Source organism: Balaenoptera physalus, assembly GCF_965194825.1.
Source record: "Balaenoptera physalus genome assembly, chromosome: 10".
NCBI lineage: Eukaryota > Metazoa > Chordata > Mammalia > Artiodactyla > Balaenopteridae > Balaenoptera > Balaenoptera physalus.
In genome coordinates, this window is record NC_138889.1 from 108,807,601 (window position 1) to 108,824,506 (window position 16,906).

General features: G+C 55.9%; 2 protein-coding genes across 23 annotated transcripts; one reads left to right on the top strand and one right to left on the bottom strand.

Annotated features, from left to right (window-relative positions):
• Window positions 1-3: 3 nt before the first annotated feature.
• CABP4 (calcium binding protein 4) lies at window positions 4-8,096 on the top strand. Its single transcript, XM_082409815.1, has 6 exons — window positions 4-2,388; window positions 2,781-2,811; window positions 2,892-3,035; window positions 4,107-4,216; window positions 4,569-4,716; window positions 4,829-8,096. Exons 1-6 carry the CDS (start codon window positions 2,032-2,034, stop codon window positions 4,855-4,857), a joined length of 819 nt encoding a protein of 272 aa, XP_082265941.1. The 5' UTR covers window positions 4-2,031; the 3' UTR covers window positions 4,858-8,096.
• On the bottom strand, window positions 8,084-16,464 carry TMEM134 (transmembrane protein 134). 22 transcript variants are annotated; one of them, XM_082409832.1, is made up of 7 exons: window positions 16,192-16,461; window positions 15,172-15,236; window positions 14,700-14,789; window positions 14,062-14,178; window positions 12,316-12,428; window positions 12,047-12,100; window positions 8,084-8,371 (listed from the first exon to the last, which is right to left on the bottom strand). In XM_082409832.1, the coding sequence occupies exons 1-7, from the start codon at window positions 16,363-16,365 to the stop codon at window positions 8,304-8,306; spliced, it is 681 nt and encodes a 226-aa protein (XP_082265958.1). In that variant the 5' UTR covers window positions 16,366-16,461; the 3' UTR covers window positions 8,084-8,303. The 22 variants fall into 22 exon arrangements, 20 of the variants coding, with proteins under 20 accessions (XP_082265958.1, XP_082265942.1, XP_082265947.1 ...); XM_082409816.1 differs by lacking the exon at window positions 14,062-14,178 and adding an exon at window positions 14,468-14,544 and having other exon boundaries at window positions 12,316-12,496; window positions 16,192-16,456; XM_082409834.1 differs by lacking the exons at window positions 8,084-8,371; window positions 14,062-14,178 and adding exons at window positions 11,564-11,950; window positions 15,920-16,008 and having other exon boundaries at window positions 12,316-12,360; window positions 16,192-16,460.
• Window positions 16,465-16,906: the final 442 nt, after the last annotated feature.

Here is a 16,906-nt window from a genome sequence, read left to right on the forward strand (position 1 = left end):
TGCAAGTCGCTGTCCCTCTCTGGGCCATCATCATCATCACCTTTGGGGTAGTTAACCTTTGCCAGGGACTTGAAACAGATGACCTCACCTAGTCCTCATACAATCCATTCTACATGTAAGGAGAGGAAGGTTCAGAGGATCAGTGACTTGCCCAAGGTCAGAGGCAGGAATGTGGGCACCAGGGCTCTAACCGTTCTGCTACACGGAGTTCTCGCTGCGCCCAAGCAAACCAGAGGCTTTCAGATATATTTCAACTAAAATATTCTAGCAGAACCCCTATGTGGACTAAAACTGTGTGCTCAGGATAACGGAGGGAGAGCACTCTTAGGGCCCCAGGGAACACAGTCTAAAAACCACTTGGGAATTCTCTGGCAGTCCAGTGGTTAGGACTCCGCACTTCCACTGCCATGGGCCCCGTTTTCATCCCTGGTTGGGAAATTAAGATCCCTCAAGCTGTGTGGCGTGGCCCAAAAACCAAACCAAACCAAAACAAAAAAACCCACTTGGTCAGAGCATCACAGCCTCCTTTTAGTCGGTATCCCGGGTTCAAATGTTTAAGATTCTGACTTCCCTGGTGGTCCAGTGGTTAAGAATCCACGCTTCCACTGCAGGGGGCAACGGGTTCGATCCCTGGTCGGGGAACTAAGATCCCGCATGCCGTGTGGTGCGGCCAAAAAAAGAAAAAAGATTCCAAGAAGGAAGGGCTCAGGTCCCCTGGGCCCATGGGAATCCAAGGGTGGACAGGGAGTCTGGGGCACAGAGTGGCCCCCACTTGTCCCCTGGGGCTACTAAATAGAAAAGGGGGCAGGGGACTCAGCCATGTGATGAGGATGCGGGTGGCTGGGTCCCAAGAGGCTCGCTGCCCTCACCCCACCTTCCCTAGATGGGGGAGGGTGGTTCCCTCTGAGGGTGGAGAAACTAGATGTCCAGGAAAGACTGGATCCTGCCACGTGGCCCATGGCTCCAGCCACTTGATCTTTTAGCCTGCTTGTCTCCCCACCTCCAGGGCCCTTGCTCAGGCAGACCCCACTCTGCAAGCTCCAGCCCCTACTGGATCAGAGCCCTGGGCTCCCCTTGGGCCCGGCTGGTGAGGCCTGGCTTACCTGTAAGGTGCAGGCTGCTGGCTGGAAGGAGCAGGGCGTGCCTGCCTCCCCAGAGGTCCGGCCGTCCGCACGGCCCCACGCCGGGGCCTGATGCGTGGCGCCCGGCGGCACTAAGGCGGCCGGTGTGAAACCCAAGCTGGGAGGACATCAATCATTCATGGGGCTGCTCGCCGGGAAACCCTAACCCCAGCCCAGTAAGGCCAAGTGACCAGCCAGGCCCCCCTATTCCTGACAGGGCCAGATGGCTGAAACCCCTTGCCCTAGGCTCCTCCAGCTCAGGGCAGGCTCTGGGTTCCCCCAGGGTCCACCTCCTCCGAGGTCACCCCCGTGACCCTCAATCATCTGTGATTCAAGGCCTCTATGGTCTGGCCTCTCTTCCTGAATTTCACATACCCTCTGCTCCGGCCAGGATGTCGCCCATGTGGGGGCCGCGGTGGGCAACTCATCCTCTCCTTTCCCACCTCCCAGCCTTTGCCCACACTCTTCCTCCTGCTTGAGATGCCTCTCCGTGTCCTCTCTTAGCTAAATCCTGCCTATCTCATACAACTGGGCTGACTTTGACGCTTCAGCAATATTGCCTCCGTTTTATAGATGAGGCAACTGAGGCTTAGAGAAGTGAATTTGCTGGATCTCCCAGCTCATAAGCGGCAGAGCTGGCGCTCAAAGCTCACTGCAGCCAACATGTCCTGGCACGCTGTGCTGCTGAGGATGATTCCCCTGACCCATCTGGCTCTGCCTTGGCCACCCCCAGGCAGAGGGCTGGGATTAGGGCCTGGGCTGCCTGCCTCACTTACCCTAATCCCCCTCAGGGCCCGATCCCTGGCCAACAGCTCTCAGGCTGGGGGTGCATAAGCAGCTTTATGGGTCCGGAGAGGCAGGAGGAGTGCACGCTGGTGCTGCACCTCTGAGCCCTGTCACCCCTCTCCGCATGACCACAGAGCCAGTGAGGGGGCAGCATGGCCCAGACCCGCCCCCCGGACCCCGGAAGCCCCCTGTGGGGGTCATGGCTTCCAGTAGCGGTGCTGAGGGGCTCCCCTTGACCAGGAGGAGGAGCAGCAAGAGGGCGAAGGGACTCCGAGGGTCCCGGAAGGGCACTGGCAGCTCTGGGGAGCAGACCCTCACGCAGGGCCCCAAGGCCCTGGGGAGCAGCAAGAACCCCTCCGGGACTGGAGACGGGCAGGAGGGGCCAGCCTCTCGTCGCCAGTCCCACCGGCATCGTCCTGCCCCCCAGCACGATCCTGCTCAGAGGACATACGGGCCCCTGCTCAACCGCATCTTTGGGAAGGTCAGGTGGGGCTGGGGCAGGGCTGGGGGGCCTGGGGGTGAGGTTGGGGCTCATGGGCTCAGGCTCAGCCCACCCTGCCCCTTATACTCAGGCCTCCTCCAGTTTCTGCTCCAGACTCAGGAGCCTGGGCTGAGGGGGTAGAGTTTCTACAGTTTGGGGGTGGCCTGGGCAGTGGGCGGAGATAGACCCCAAACCCAGAGATCTGTGGCAGCGTGGGGCCCCAGGAGCAGGAAGGGGGTCATCTCTTCTCCTGGGGCCCGCGGGACTTCAGCTGCCTTCTCCTGCCCTTGTGGGATGGGCCCTGCCCAGGCCAGCGTGGGCTGGGGCTGGAGGAGGAAGGACGGCCAGAGCCCTGGCCGGCCCCAGGGACATGCCGGACTATGCCCCTGCAGGACCGCGAGCTGGGCCCCGAGGAGCTGGATGGTGAGTGGCCCTTCCTGGCAGCGGCGGGTGGGAGGTGTCCCAGAGCCTGGCTGCCTGCGCCTGACCTCCCTCCCCTGCAGAGCTTCAGGCTGCCTTCGAGGAGTTTGACACGGACAGCGATGGCTACATCGGCTACCGGGACCTGGGCGAGTGCATGCGGACACTGGGCTACATGCCCACGGAGATGGAGCTCATCGAGGTCTCCCAGCATGTCAAGATGCGAAGTCAGTGCTTGACCACACCTGCCTGGGGGCGGGGCGGGGCGGGGCGGGGCGGGACGGCGGAGCCATCTGGCTTTGCAGCCCGGGTCCTCTCCCGGCCTCGTGGTTCAGGGGAACGAGAGGTGGTGGGAGGTGGCTGTGGGGTGAGGCCCCGGTGACGGTGGCGTGAGGGGGTGACAGTTTCCAGGACAGTTTGACACTGGCGCCGGGGCACAGGGGTCAAGGGTGACAAGGAAGGCACCGGGTGACCCAAGAGAGCCCCTTGGGGCTCAGGTCGAGGACCCCCGTCTCTGACTGAGGTAAAGTAGTCCGTGCTGGTACCAGCCACCAGGGCTGTCTCTGTCTCTCTCTCTCTGACCCTCCCGAGGCTCCTGAAGAGAGCCTCCTGAGGTTCTGTGAGGCCGAGCGTGACAGAACCCTGGCCATTCCTTGCGATTAAATATCTGATGGGCTGCCCTTGTGTGATTATCATTAGCCGATTTGTCAAATATCAGATTCCTTTCATCCCAGGACTCCTGCATTTGCTTTTTCTTTACAGTTTCCAAAATGGGATGTGATTTACAATTGATGTGAATATTTTCGTGTCATGCTTCTTTCTTTTCCCCAAAGCTGTCAGTTGACCATTGGTGCTTTTTATGATTGACGGCATCTGAGAATCCAGGGACAACCTGGGGATGCTTCTCAGGGGTCTTTGCTGCCACCTATGGGGTTCTGGCACTTTACAGTCATGAACCCCAGCCCCATCAGCACCCTGTCCCCGCATGAGGAGGGAGGCTCAGTAAGTCCCCCAAGGCCACACCATCAGTGGCAGAGCCAGGAGGCTTTGAACCTGGGCCTGTCTGGTTGCACAGCCTGGTCTCTTTCCCCCACACCCGGTGCTTCACTGAGAGCACCTGAGCACTTTGTCCCCATCGGAGACCCAGGCTGTAGCCCCCTACTCCCCCCCACCCCCCCGCCCAGGGACGTGGACACCGGTGTCCTTCCTGGATGCAGAGCCGGGGAGGGGCTGGCCCTTGTGACGCCCCTCCTCGGACCCCAGCCCTCACCACTGTGACCCTCTGCCTGGGTCCGCAGTGGGTGGCCGCGTGGACTTCGAGGAGTTTGTGGAGATGATGGGCCCGAAGCTGAGGGAGGAGACGGCGCACATGCTGGGGATGCGGGAGCTGCGCATCGCCTTCCGCGAGGTGTGGAGCGTCCAGATGGGCGGTGGGGGGGGCGGCTGGGCGGCATCCTTACTGGCCTCTCCCCACAGGAGGCCAGGGGAGACTGGGAGCCTCAGCCTCTGGAGGCCCCAAGCCCTGCAGCTGGTGGGACTAGGGCTGGGGAGGGGTCGGAGAGGGTTTGGCTCACTCCCAGCTGGGGGTCCACCCAGGGAGACCTCCTGGGGCAGGGAGCTCACGGCCTCAGCCTGGGAGGAGGAGGAGCGTGTGGACGGACGAAGGTGTGGGCGTCCAGGCACAGGATGTGGCAAGGTGGAGACAGGTACAGGCAGAGGCAGCTTTGGGTAGGAAGGGCTGAGCCCTGCTGGAATACCAGTTTGACAGGGACAGGGATGGGCGAATCACGGTGGCAGAGCTGCGACAGGCAGCACCGGCTCTGCTGGGGGAGCCACTGGTGGGTCCTGAGCTGGACGAGATGCTCCGAGAAGTGGACCTCAATGGGGACGGCACCGTAGACTTCGATGGTGAGTCTCCTACCGAGACAAATGCCCATCCCTCCAGCTCCCAGGCTGAGCTCAGTGCCTCCTGGCGTGGCTGACCTGGACTGGCCCAAGCCCCGCCCCTTCTCCCCCGCAGAGTTTGTGATGATGCTTTCTACCCACTGAGGCTCCAGGAGGGAGACTGCTGCCCCTCTGGCCCCAGACGCCAGCAAGGTTCACGCTGCACACCCGCCCTACAAGGCCCCAGGATGAAAGAAACCCAGCAGCCCCAGGCTTCTGCTCCTGATAACCTCTGGCTGGAGAGTTGGCTTGTGATGTCACCTGCCCACCCTCATCCTCACCTCCCTTCCACCCGAGCTGCCTGGAGGAAACCTGCCCTCAACCGCCCATCATTCCCCGGTGTGAGCAAGATTTGAATCTCTCCAGCCCCTTGGGAGGTAGGGAGCTCCCCGGCACTGGCAGCATTCAAAGACGGGGCAGTGTAGGGGTTGGTTCTGGTAACATGGTGAATTGAGAAGGTGGCTGGACACACCTCCCACTCTTTATATGTGGAAATGTTTTGGGTTTTGTTTTTATTTAAAGCTGAACGTGAAAGAGAGGGATGACCCCGGGTACCAAAGACAAAGAGAGAACCCAAAGCTGGGTGGTGGGAAGGAGCAGATGCCATGGGGGCTTCAGAGGTGGAGAGGTTCAGGAGCCTGGGCTCTGACACCCAGGAGGGACAAAAGACCTGTAAGAGGCTGGGGAGCAGGACATGACGTCAGTACAATCCAGCGTCTCAACGGGCTACCCTGTTCTTGAAAAGGTGACCAAAATATGCCTCCACCCACCAGCCTGAGAAAGTGATGAGGTACAGATGTTCAGGACCTTGAGTGGAAAAAGTTACCCCAGTGAACCTGCAACTCAGGTCTGCACGTCAAGCAGGAGTGCAGTCTATCTCTGTGGTGTGCAAAGCAGAAGAAATAGGAAAAAACTGTGGAGAAAGGCACTCTTTCAACCCAGGGCACATAGGACTTAAAAAAAACCCAAACAACCCCGTCACTTCTGAAGGTGAACTCATGACAAAAAATTACAAATCACATAAGGAAACAAATCACCATGAGGGAGACCAGGCAGACGCAGTAAACAGAAGAGTCGGCACCCAAAGTGTAAATCATAAAATAATGTAAAAGAGGCCATTAGGGAAACGCAAAAACAAACAAACAAAGAGAAAAAACTGAGGTGAAAGAAAGGAGACCGTTATCAGTAACAGGATGGTATGAAAACAGAACAGAAAGATTTAAAAAAATAACCCAAAAGAACTTCTAAAACTAGAGGATATAGCCATTGGAATGAAAAAAAATCAAGGGGTAAAGTAAACAGCATATTGGACACAATTTAACAAAAGATTAATGAACTGGAAGCTATATATGAGAAATCACCCATAAGGTAGCACTGAGGAATGAAAGACAGAAAATATTAAAGAGTAGTTAAAAGTCATTAGGAGTCTCAGAAGAATAAAATGTAGAGAACAGGCATGAGGCAATATTTAAAGAGATGATGATTGAAAAACTTCCATAAAGACTTCCACAAAGAGGGACTTCCCTGGTGGCACAGTGGTTAAGAATCTGCCTGCCAATGTAGGGGACACGGGTTCGATCCCTGGTCCGGGAAGATCCCACATGCTGTGGAGCAACTAAGCCCGTGCACCACAACTACTGAGCCTGCGCTCTAGAGCCTGCATGCCGCAACTACTGAGCCTGCGTGCCGCAACTACTGAAGCCCCCACGCCTAGAGCCCGTGCCCGCAACAAGAGAAGCCACCATGATGAGAAGCCCGCGAACCACAACAAAGAATAGCCCCCACTGTCCGCAACTAGAGAAAGCCCGCGTGCAGCAACAAAGACCCAACACAGCCCAAAATAAATAAATAAATAAAAAGAATTCCACAAAGGCAAGAGTCCAGATTGAAGGAGCACGTTGGAGCCAGAGAAGGATATATAAAAGTAAATGTACAGGGACTTCCCTGGTGGTGCAGTGGTTAAGAATCCGCCTGCCGATGCGGGGGACATAGGTTCAATCCCTGGTCCAGGAAGATCCCACACGCCACAGAGCAGCTAAGCCCGTGCGCCACAACTACTGAAGCCTGCGTGCCTAGAGCCCATGCTTCGCAACAAGAGAAGTCACTGCAATGAGAAGCCCGCGCACCGCAACGAAGAGCAGCCCCCGCTCACCACAGCTAGAGAAAGCCCGAGCGCAGCAACAAAGACCGACGCAGCCAAAAATAAATAAATAAATAAATAAATTTTTTTTAAAAAAGTAAATGTATATCTAGATGCATGCCAGTGAAACTGCAGAATACAAAAGGAAAATCTTGTAAACAGCTCGAGAGAGAAGTCAGATTACTTACCAAGGATTAGCAATTAGACTCTCCAAAGACTTTTTTCATTGACAACAACAGATACAAGAGGAAAATGGAATAAATTGTTCAACGTGCAGAGGAAAAGAAATGCCAACTGAGAAGCCTGTACTTAGCTCATCTTATTCAAGAATGAAGATGAAATATAAACTTTTTTCAGTAAACAAAGGCTGAAAGTGTTTCCCACCCACAAACTCTTGTTGAAGGGATGGCTTCAGTGGGAAGGAAATTGAAGGCAGAGTATGTACTAAATAATAGGAGAGAAATCAGTAAACATATTGGTAGATCTAAAGAAGCATTAACTATAAAAAAATAATTTGGGGGATTTTAAAAACCAGGAGGGACTAAAAAAAATAATAGACAAAAATAAAATGGAAGATGGGAAGGGATACTCTAGACATGCTTGTTTTTCCTAGAGGAGGACAGATTCATTGATTAACTTTAGATTTTGTTAATCATGTAAGGGTAACCATTAATATAACAGAAATAGAGATAGAATGTTCCATTCTCGATAGTCAAATCAACAGAGGAGGAAAAGGGAGAAAGTGAAGAATTCCTGATTAAGCTAGCAGAAGGCTGGGAAAGAGGAAAAAAAAGCAAAGAAAAACAAAGTCTACAGAAAACATTAAAACACAAGGTAGAAATAATCCTTAAAACAAAACAAAACAGTGCTTCTCTGGTGGCTCAGTGGTTAAGAATCCGCCTGCCAATGCAGAGCACACAGGTTTGAGGCCCGGTCTGGGAAGCTCCCACATACCACGGAGCAACTAAGCCCGTGAGCCACAACTACTGAGCCTGTGCTCTAGAGCCCGCGAACCATAACTACTGAACCTGTGTGCTGCAACCACTGAAGCCCGCATGCCTAGAGCCCATGCTCCGCAACAAGAGAAGCCACTGCAATGAGAAGCCCGTGCACCACAACGAAGAGTAGCCCCCGCTCACCGCAACTAGAGAAAAGCTCGAGCGCAGCAGTGAAGACCCAACGCAGCCAAAAATAAATAAATAAATTTATTTTAAAAATTACAATAAATATAGGCAGATTAAGTTTTTTGGTTAAAAGTCAGAGTTTCAGTCCCAGAAGAAAATATCAGTATTAGATTGGGCTCCCTGTAAGTGATGGAGACCCCAAATAACAATGCTTTAAACTGGATGGACGTTTATTTCCCCTACAGGAAGAGTCTTAGGTGAAATCCAGCTGTATGGTCTTCAGGGACTCAGGCTCCTTCTGCTGGCTGCTCTGCCATTCTGAGGGTGTAGCCATGTTTGTTTCCCAGCTGGCAGGCTGGAGGCAGGAACAAAGAAGAAAGGGGGCAAGAGCATGAACCACTTATACCCCATTAGGCAGGGCTCCCCACCTGGTACGCATAGTTGCAAAGGATGCTGGGAAATGCAGTCTTTATTTTGGGTGACCTTGTGCCCAGCTAGAAACTAGAGGTTCTTTTACTACAAGGGCAGAGAGCAGATTTCAAAAGGCAGATACCAGGACTTCCCTGGTGGCGCAGTGGTTAAGAATCCGCCTGCCAACGCAGGGGACACGGGTTTGAGCCCTGGTCCGGGAAGATCTCACATGCCGCGGAGCAACTAAGCCCGTGCGCCACAACTACTGAGCCTGCACTCTAGAGCCCGTGAGCCACAACTACTGAGCCCACGTGCCACAGCTACTGAAGCCTGCCTGCGTAGAGCCTGTGCTTCACAACAAGAGAAGCCACCGCAATGAGAAGCCTGCGCACTGCAATGAAGAGTAGCCCCCGCTCACTGCAACTAGAGAAAAGCCCGCGCACAGCAACGAAGACCCAACGCAGCCAATAAATAAATAAATAAATAAATAATCTATATATATTTAAAAAAAGGCAGATACCAGGCTCTTCCCCACAGCTAAGTGCACATATAAGAGAGACATTCAGGACTTCCCTGGTGGCGTAGTGGTTAAGAATCCGCCTGCCAATGCAGGGGACACAGGTTCGAGCCCTGGTCCAGGAAGATCTCACATGCCACGGAGCAACTAAGCCTGTGTGCCACAACTACTGAGCCTGCGCTCTAGAGCCCACGGGCCACAACTACTGAGCCCGCGAGCCACAACTGCTGAAGCCCGCGTACCTAGAGCCTATGCTCCGCAACAAGAGAAGCCACCGCAATGAGAAGCCCACGCACCGCAACGAAGAGTAGCCCCCGCTCGCCGCAACTAGAGGAAGCCTGCGTGCAGCAAAACGCAGCTAAAAATAAAATATAAATTAAAAAAAAAAAAGAAGGACACATTCAAAGCATAATGACAACTGAAGGGCTGAAAGTGATGGCTTGGAAAAAAAAAGACTAACTAGGAGAGAATTAACCAAAAGAAAGCTAGTATAACTACAGGCATATCAGACAAAATGGGCTATGGGGCAAAGAGCATCAGGGATAAATTGAGTCACAATTCACTAAGGAAATCTAATGTTCTTAATCTGTGCGCAACTATTAATGCCTTTTCCAACTAAAAATAAATCATATTTAGAATTTGGGTATTCATCATTTCCTGAGGATGGCGTCGCTGTCAATCCAACTTGGATTACATAAATTCACCAGCAAAAATCAAGCACATTGGTCACATTAAAACTTTAAACGTTGCGATTCAGTGTTCTGTCCACATGTTCATATGGACCAAGGGTTGGCAAACTTTTTCTCTGAAGGACCAGATAGTAAAGATTTTAGGCTTTGGGGACCATATGGTTTCTGTTGCTCTGCTGTAGTAGTTTGTATGGCTGAGCAGCCAAAGGCAATACAGAGTGTGGCTGTGTTGGAAATTCGATAAATAATAATTAATTAAACTTGACTTACTGACATCAAAATTTGAATTCTATAAACTTTTTTGTGTCACAAAAGCTTGTTATCCTTTGACTTTTATCCCAACCATTACTAAAATGTGAAAACCATTCTTAGCTTGGTGGCTATATTGGGCCTGTGGGGTATAGCTTGCTGACCCCTGAGATAGTCTTATAATATGGAGAATCACCACTTCTGGGATCACTTGCTGTTTGGCTAAGATTGTGAAGTGACAGAAAGTTATGAGTGTAGTAGCAACTCTATGTTAATTGCTAATTTGCCCACTTTCAATGAATGGTGTTCATAATTTTTCTTTTTTCCATGTTTGTTCTGCTTTTATCTATTGAAATGTAATTTTATGTCTGATTAATCTGATAATACAAACTGTGGGCTTATATTCTGTATCTTTGTTCTTTTATTTCACTTTTTTAGTTTTCATTTTACCTTACAAAAGTATTGGTCCATGTTGCATTAGAAATGAAAACTGGTCCTTTACCCCCAGCTAATTTGAGAATCACTCATTCAGGAGTTCCTGCATCTAACTGGTACCCCCAAAAGTGCCTTGATTGGTGGCTGAGGGTGGGAAGTCTGGGCGGGCCAGGAGATCAGGAGCGAGGGCAGGGGTCTGGGTGCTCATTCTTTCAACAAAATCACAGAAATCTAAAGGCACTGTCCTGGCCGCTGCAGATACAGTGGAGGCCAAATACCTTAACGGCACTCGCGTTTCACTGGGGGCGGCAGACTGTAAACACGAAGTACATGAACAGGGTCTCCGAGGCCCACATTCATTCGGCCAGCCCCTCAGTTGGTCAGCTGGGGACCAGGCCAGCTTGCTGAGCCCCACCCCCCTCTGAGTCACAGAAGCCCTGGGTTGTGTTCCTCACTCTGCCCTCGGCCAAGCCAGTCTCTCTGGGCCTCAGTTTCTAAGGAGGATGACCAGAAAGAACCTGTGTCAAGTGCCTGGCACATGACGCGGCACCTTCTAAGAATCTGATACACGGTAGCTATTATGACCTCAGATTTCAGGGTTCTCAAAGATTCTGTTTCCTGGTTGTTGAGATCCTGAGATGCTTGGACCTTCCAAAATGCTGTAGTGGTCTGTTTCCAATGTTCTGTGGTTCTAAGAGTCTTTGATCACTGAGGTTTTCTGTTATACAGGCCCTGCTTCCTATGTCCTTTAACCCCTACTTCTCCCAACCTCTGGGCCTGGGAAGTAGGGCAGTGGGTGGAGGAGGCTGGGCTGCTTTGTCCTGGTGGCCCACATTCGGAGCCGGCTGTGGCAGCCCAGGGCCCCAGAGCCAGGCTGGAACCAGGATACCAGCCTCCAGGCCCCAGGCCTGTGTCATCTGAGTGCCCTTGGCCAGGGCCGCCAGGGGAGGCACCAATGCTGCCTCTCTGAGTGGAGACAGGGGCAGGACTGACTCTGTCAAGGGCTGGGAGTCTTCTCCAGGCTTGCAGGGTAGAAGAGCCCCCGGCCCAGCTCTGCCCCTGACATGCCGTGTGACCTTGGGCAAGTCGTGGGGCATCACGACTGCCATGTGTACCATGGGGAGATGGACAGTCCTAGAGCCCTTCAGCCCCAGGGTCGGTCCTTTCCTCAGCCTTTCCGGAAGGGGGCTGTGGCCAGGCTGATGAGCTGGTCAGGGCAAGTGGGAAGTAAAAAGCAATTGTGGGCTGGAATTAAGCACCCCTTTTATTAGCACAAAACACCACCAACCCAGCAGTCCCCCAAGAATAAGTTAAGGCACGGAGTAGGGAAGGGGCGACTTTCCCAGGTAGTGGCCCGAGGCCCACTGCCCCAAACTTCCGGAGCAAACTCCTGAGGGGACTGGGGCCTCGAGGGTCCCGCAGGGGCTTTTCCCTTGAGATGAGGGTACCGAAGCGGGGCGCGGGCCACAGGAGCGCCCCCTAGGGACGCGAAGAGGCCGCGCGGGGCCTCTCGGCGCCGACGATGGATCCCGCCGTCCGCCGCCGCCTGCTCACTTCTCGAAGTAGGGCAGGTAGAAGAACTGGAAGCCCCGGTGGCCCTTGACCGCGCAGTAGATGAAGATCACGTGGTAGACTGCAGGGCGGGGTCTGTCAGCGCCGGGGCCCCGTCCAGGGCCCGCCCCGCCCCGCCCCGCCCGGCGCCCCGCCCCCCTCCGGCGCCCACTCGCACCTCCCGGGACCAGCAACAGGAAGCCGGGCACGAAGAAGATGGCGCTGGAGACACCTACGAGAGGGGAGGAGGGGCCGGGTCAGGGCAGGGAGGCTCCCGGGCGGGACTGCGGGGTCACTGCCTGGGCAAGTCTCACTCTCCGAGGTAAAAGGGGCCGTTTCCTGCCGGGAGGGTGCTGAGCGCTGGGGGAGGTGGAAGGGCTTGCCGGGGACCTCCGGGCACAAGAGGAGCGTGACCGCTGCCTGCGCAGGTAGGAGGGGGGCGCTCACCTGGCGAGGGGGCCACCTCCAGTCCCACGCCGGTCAGGATCAGCACTGCACACAGGTGGAGCCACGAGGGTGAGGGCAGGAGCAGGGGCAGGAGCTGGTGGCAGGGTGGGGACCTCCGCCCGCAACCCCCAGCATGGCTTAGGCCTGAGGAATGGTGTCCCCCACCTAAGCTGAAGGTCCCCTGGGCAGAGAACCGCCAGGGGAAGTTCACCAGGCTCTGTGTTTTCAGAGCAGGGCACCTGGCAGGCCCTGGGAAATGTCTGTCCCTGCCCCCATGGCCCTTCCCTAGTGCAGCAAGCAACAAGAACCTCCAAGCTACAACCCTGGTGATCAGACAGCTCGGGAGCCTGGGGGATCAGGGAGGGCTTCTTGGAGGCAGTAGCATCTAAGCTGAGCAGGGACGGCAGCAGCAGTAGCAGTTACCTTTTAGCGACCACCTACCAGCTGCTGCCAGGCACTGGGCTAAGTGTGTTACAAGCAGTGCCTTATTTAATTGTCACCTTGACTGAGATAGGTATTACCATCCCCATTTCACAGCAGAGGAAACTGAGACACAGAGAGGGGAAGCAACTTGCCCAGGACTGCATTTAGAAGGTGGAGGTGATCTGACTCCAGAAGCTTTGCTATGGGCATGGCACAGGCAGAAAGGGAGAGGAGTATTCCAGATGGAGGGAACAGCCTGGCAAAGGCCCAGAGACTGGAGGGAACTCGGAGCTTTCTAGGAACTTCCAGTTTTTGGCGAGACAGGAGAGGCAAGAGTCCAGGCTTGAGGAGTTTGGCAGGATCTGTAGGCCCTGGGGAGGGATGTGGACTTTGGCTAAGGACAGTGGGCACTGGGGAAGCTGGGGTGGTCATAGCTGGATCACTTTTTCAGACGCAGAGAGAGTCCTGGGTCCCCAGTTAGAGGATGGGATGGTGGGGGGAGATGGGGGGCCGTACAGCACAGAGGCTTGAAGGGCCACCATGGACTGTTGTGTGGTTTGTGCCCTGCACAGAGCACCTCAAAAAGGGTACAGTGGGGGCTGAAACTCACTCCCTGTACCCTGGCTTAGGGCTGTGGGCTCTGCCCACTCAGAGGAGGCATCTTTTTCTAATTCCTGCAAAAGGCCTTTATGGGCTATGGTGGCCCACAGGCCTGGCAACGTCACTGATGTGGGTTTAAATCCCAGCTCATCTACTTCCCAGCTGTGGCTCTTCTGCAGAGTCTGTGTCCTTACTTTTGAACTGGGATAGTAATAATGCTTGCCCTGTCAGGTGCTGAGGATGAAATGAGATAAGGCAGGTGGCCAGTGCAACTCGCAGGTGCTGGGGAAGCCGCAGCTCCCCCCGCTGCACACAGACACCCAGAGCTGAAGCAAGGGTGCTGCTCAGCTTTCCAGCTAGGGTGACTCTGACCTTCCTGGAGGAGGGCGGGCAGGCGCCACCGTTGGGCCCTCCCTAGGGGCTCCCCTTGATCCCAACCCTAGATCCCTTTTGGAGACCCTGACTCCTCAGCCCCACAGAATGAGGAGCGTGGGAGTCAGAAAACAGCTGGCTGTGGTTTCTGCCTGCTCTGGGCCTCAGTTTCCCTATCTTGAGTATCTTGGGGGTGGGAGAGAGGTCCTTGTCAGCTCTCAGACTCCAGACGAGGGGAAGTAACAGGTGCCCTGTGGATTGGGCTGGCAGGGCACTCCGCAGTCCTGGCCACTGGGCTGGGCATATCCCTGAGCACTGCCCCTACATACAGGTTCTGGGTTGTGGCCCTACCTCTCACTTGCTGTGTGACCTCTGTACGGAAGGAAAATAAGCCTGCCCTGCACCTGGCTCGAAGTAGACAGAGAATAAATAGTAGCTGTTACTCTGTTCCCTGATGGATTAAACAGGCTGAAAAAAAAAAAAAAAAAAGGAAAAGTTTGGAGCACGGAACCAGGTTCCATTTTCAACTATGTGTGATTTCTTGGCTGTGTGACCAGGAGGCTGGACCTGCCCCTCCCAAGGCCTCAGCTTCCTAACCTGTAAAATGGGGGTGGGGTCACGGCAGCCAGCTGCCTCCTCAGGATGCTGGGAGGCTCAGTGTGCCAAGGGGGGTGCGATGCAGAGCCCGAACGAAAGGAGGGTGGACCCCCCTCATGGGGGTAGGCAGGGTATGCAGGGGGCCCTCGGGGGCACTCACCCAGCCCCAGCAGGAGGAGCAGGAAGGAGGCCAGCACTACCCTGTGGTTCTTCTGGATCAAAGGGTGTTGAGTCCAGCTGGATGGCAGCAGAGCAGGAGGGGTGTGGAAGAGGCGACAGGAGGCCCACCCCCTCCCGTCACCATCCCCCGCCCAGAGAGCCAAGGGGAAATAGTCAGGGCTGCCTGTACTGGGGCAGGGGCCCCAGGTGGCAGGAGCGGGGCAGGGTCTCACCTGCAGCAGGCATTGTAGGAGCGCTGAGTGCTGGTGCTGATGTTGCTAAAGGACCACTGGGAGCTGCGGATGGATGTTCGGCCAGAATCCCTGCAGGACAAATGGGCCCGGTGAGGGGGCAAGGGGAGGGGAGCAAGGGGACCCTTTGGGACAGGAGTCATGATGACGTCCTGGGGGATGGTGCAGAGACTGGAACTGGGTGTTCCTGCAGGATAGGGGGCACTGAGAAGGGACGGGGTGAAGAGGAATTCAAGGGCTGGGGGTTTCTGCAAGATAAAGAGCCTGGTGGGGTGGGTGGGTGAGGCTGGCACTAGGGTAGGGTGCAGGACAGGGGACCCCGTGTAGGAGTCTCCTGTAGGACACGATGTGAGGGAGCTGAGTGAGGTGAGGTGGAGGACTGAGCAGGGGCCTGGGGACAGGAGACAGAAGCATGGGGCTAGGAGTATGGGGTGGGTCCCCACCTGGCCCTGACCTGGTGCTGGCTCCCCCATCCGGCTCCGGAGAGGCCTGGGCTCCATCCTCATCGTTCTCCAGGTTCTATTCCAGAACACAGGCCTCAGAAGGGTGACTGGGCTCAAGCCCTTCCTCCCTCCCCTCTGGTGGAGAGGAAGAAAGCGAGCCCACACCGCTGTTTGCCTGGACACACAGCTGTTTGACTGGCCGCTTGACAGCTGCTCCCTCTGCCCTCCGCCCTCCCGGTTTGATGATTCACAGAAACTGAAACCCAGGTAGGAGGTGGGTGCTGGGGGCTTTGGCAGGGAGGAGCCAGCAGGGGCTGGTTGAGGGCTCCCAGGGCCAGGAGATCTCCCAAGCTTGGGAATCAGGGTGGAGTTGTCAGGATGGTATTTCAGGGGCCCAGTGTGGAGGCCCTGGATTTGCGGTGCCAGGGAAGGGCAGGCCAATGGTTTCCAGGTTTGGGGCATAGGAATCTAGTTCAGGTTTCCAAGAAAAGGATTCTAGAGTTGGTGGAGGTCTTCTGGAAAGGGGGATTTCCAGTTTAGTGGGAGCCAAGGCATGGGCAAGGACTCATCATGTGAGCGGAGACCTCCAGCTCTGGAGGGAAGGATGGGGTGGGGACTTAGAACAGAAGAGGGGGTGCTGGTTCCCGTTGGATTATCTGGCCTGGGGCTCAGGGGACTCCTTCTGAATATGGACAAAGTCTGGTTCAGGTACAGAAGAGTTCCCCGTCCCTGCGTGCTAAGGGGAGGGAGGGTCAGTACCCAGGATCAGTGGGGACTCCAGGTTGGGATCTCCAGCTGGGGGTGAGGGACGAGCTGCCAGGTCTGGGCTCTGGGGTCTCCAGTAGTGGCTGGGGACCGAAATCCGAGCTGAGAGGGTCTGGGCAGTGATTTGGCTCAGTGGCCACCTCCGGGGGCGGCCTCCCGCTCCGGCTGAGGCCTCCAGTCAGATTCTCCCGAGTTGGGGTTCTCCAGGGTCCGGCCTGGGGTCTGCCCAGACCCAGGCGGGGGGTGAGGTGGGCCGGGCGGTTCACCTGGTAGCGCAGCCGGGACTGCTTGTCCTCGTCGGCCACCTCGAACCGGGCCCGGCGCTCGAAGTGCAGCGGCCCGAAGCGGGCGACCCCGCTGGACTCGGGCCCAGGGCCCGCGTCCTCCAGGGACAGCTCGAAAGCGTCATCGATGCTGAACTGGGGCCGGGCGGCACTCATGGCCCCGGCCCGCTCAGACGCCCTGCACCGTCGCCATCCGCGCCCGCCGATCCCACCCCCGCGCGCAAGCCCCGCCCCGTGCCGTCGTCTAGGTTGCTCGACAGTCCGGCGCCCTGGCCGAGGCCCCGCCCTTACATAACGGCCCCGCCCCCGCCCGCCTTCAGCAGGCCAGAGCTGCCGAGCGCCGAGCAGACTAGTGACCGCGCCTTCTCTCGTCCGGACCGAGCTGGGCTCGCCGCGCCGCCCAGCGGCCGCCTCGGCGAGCGACAGCGGGTGCTTCTCGGAAGCAATCCCTGGGTCTGTACAAGGGGCTTGGAGGGGCTGCCACTCGCCAACCTTTCAGGCCCGAGTTGGAGCCGACTGCATCCCAGCCCGCTCCTTGAGTGCTGAGGAGACTCCTGGGGACCGTTTCCCCACCCTTACTCACCACGGCCCTGCACGGGAGGGGGATTGTCGCCACCGTGCAAATGTGGAAAAAGGCTCAGAGAGCTTATGTGGCTTGCATTCTCCAATTCTGTCTCCACGCAGCAGGCAAAGTGGT

Coding starts and splice junctions, on each gene's coding strand:
- TMEM134 (XM_082409828.1), bottom strand. CDS start 16,365: ATGAGTGCCGCCCGGCCCCAGTTCAGCATCGATGACGCTTTCGAGCTG. Junction 15,237..16,191: donor AGTCCCGGCTGCGCTACCAG/GTGAACCGCCCG, acceptor GTTCTGGAATAG/AACCTGGAGAACGATGAGGA. Junction 14,790..15,171: donor GATGGGGGAGCCAGCACCAG/GTCAGGGCCAGG, acceptor TTTGTCCTGCAG/GGATTCTGGCCGAACATCCA.
- CABP4 (XM_082409815.1), top strand. CDS start 2,032: ATGACCACAGAGCCAGTGAGGGGGCAGCATGGCCCAGACCCGCCCCCC. Junction 2,812..2,891: donor GGGCCCCGAGGAGCTGGATG/GTGAGTGGCCCT, acceptor CCTCCCCTGCAG/AGCTTCAGGCTGCCTTCGAG. Junction 4,717..4,828: donor CGGCACCGTAGACTTCGATG/GTGAGTCTCCTA, acceptor TCTCCCCCGCAG/AGTTTGTGATGATGCTTTCT.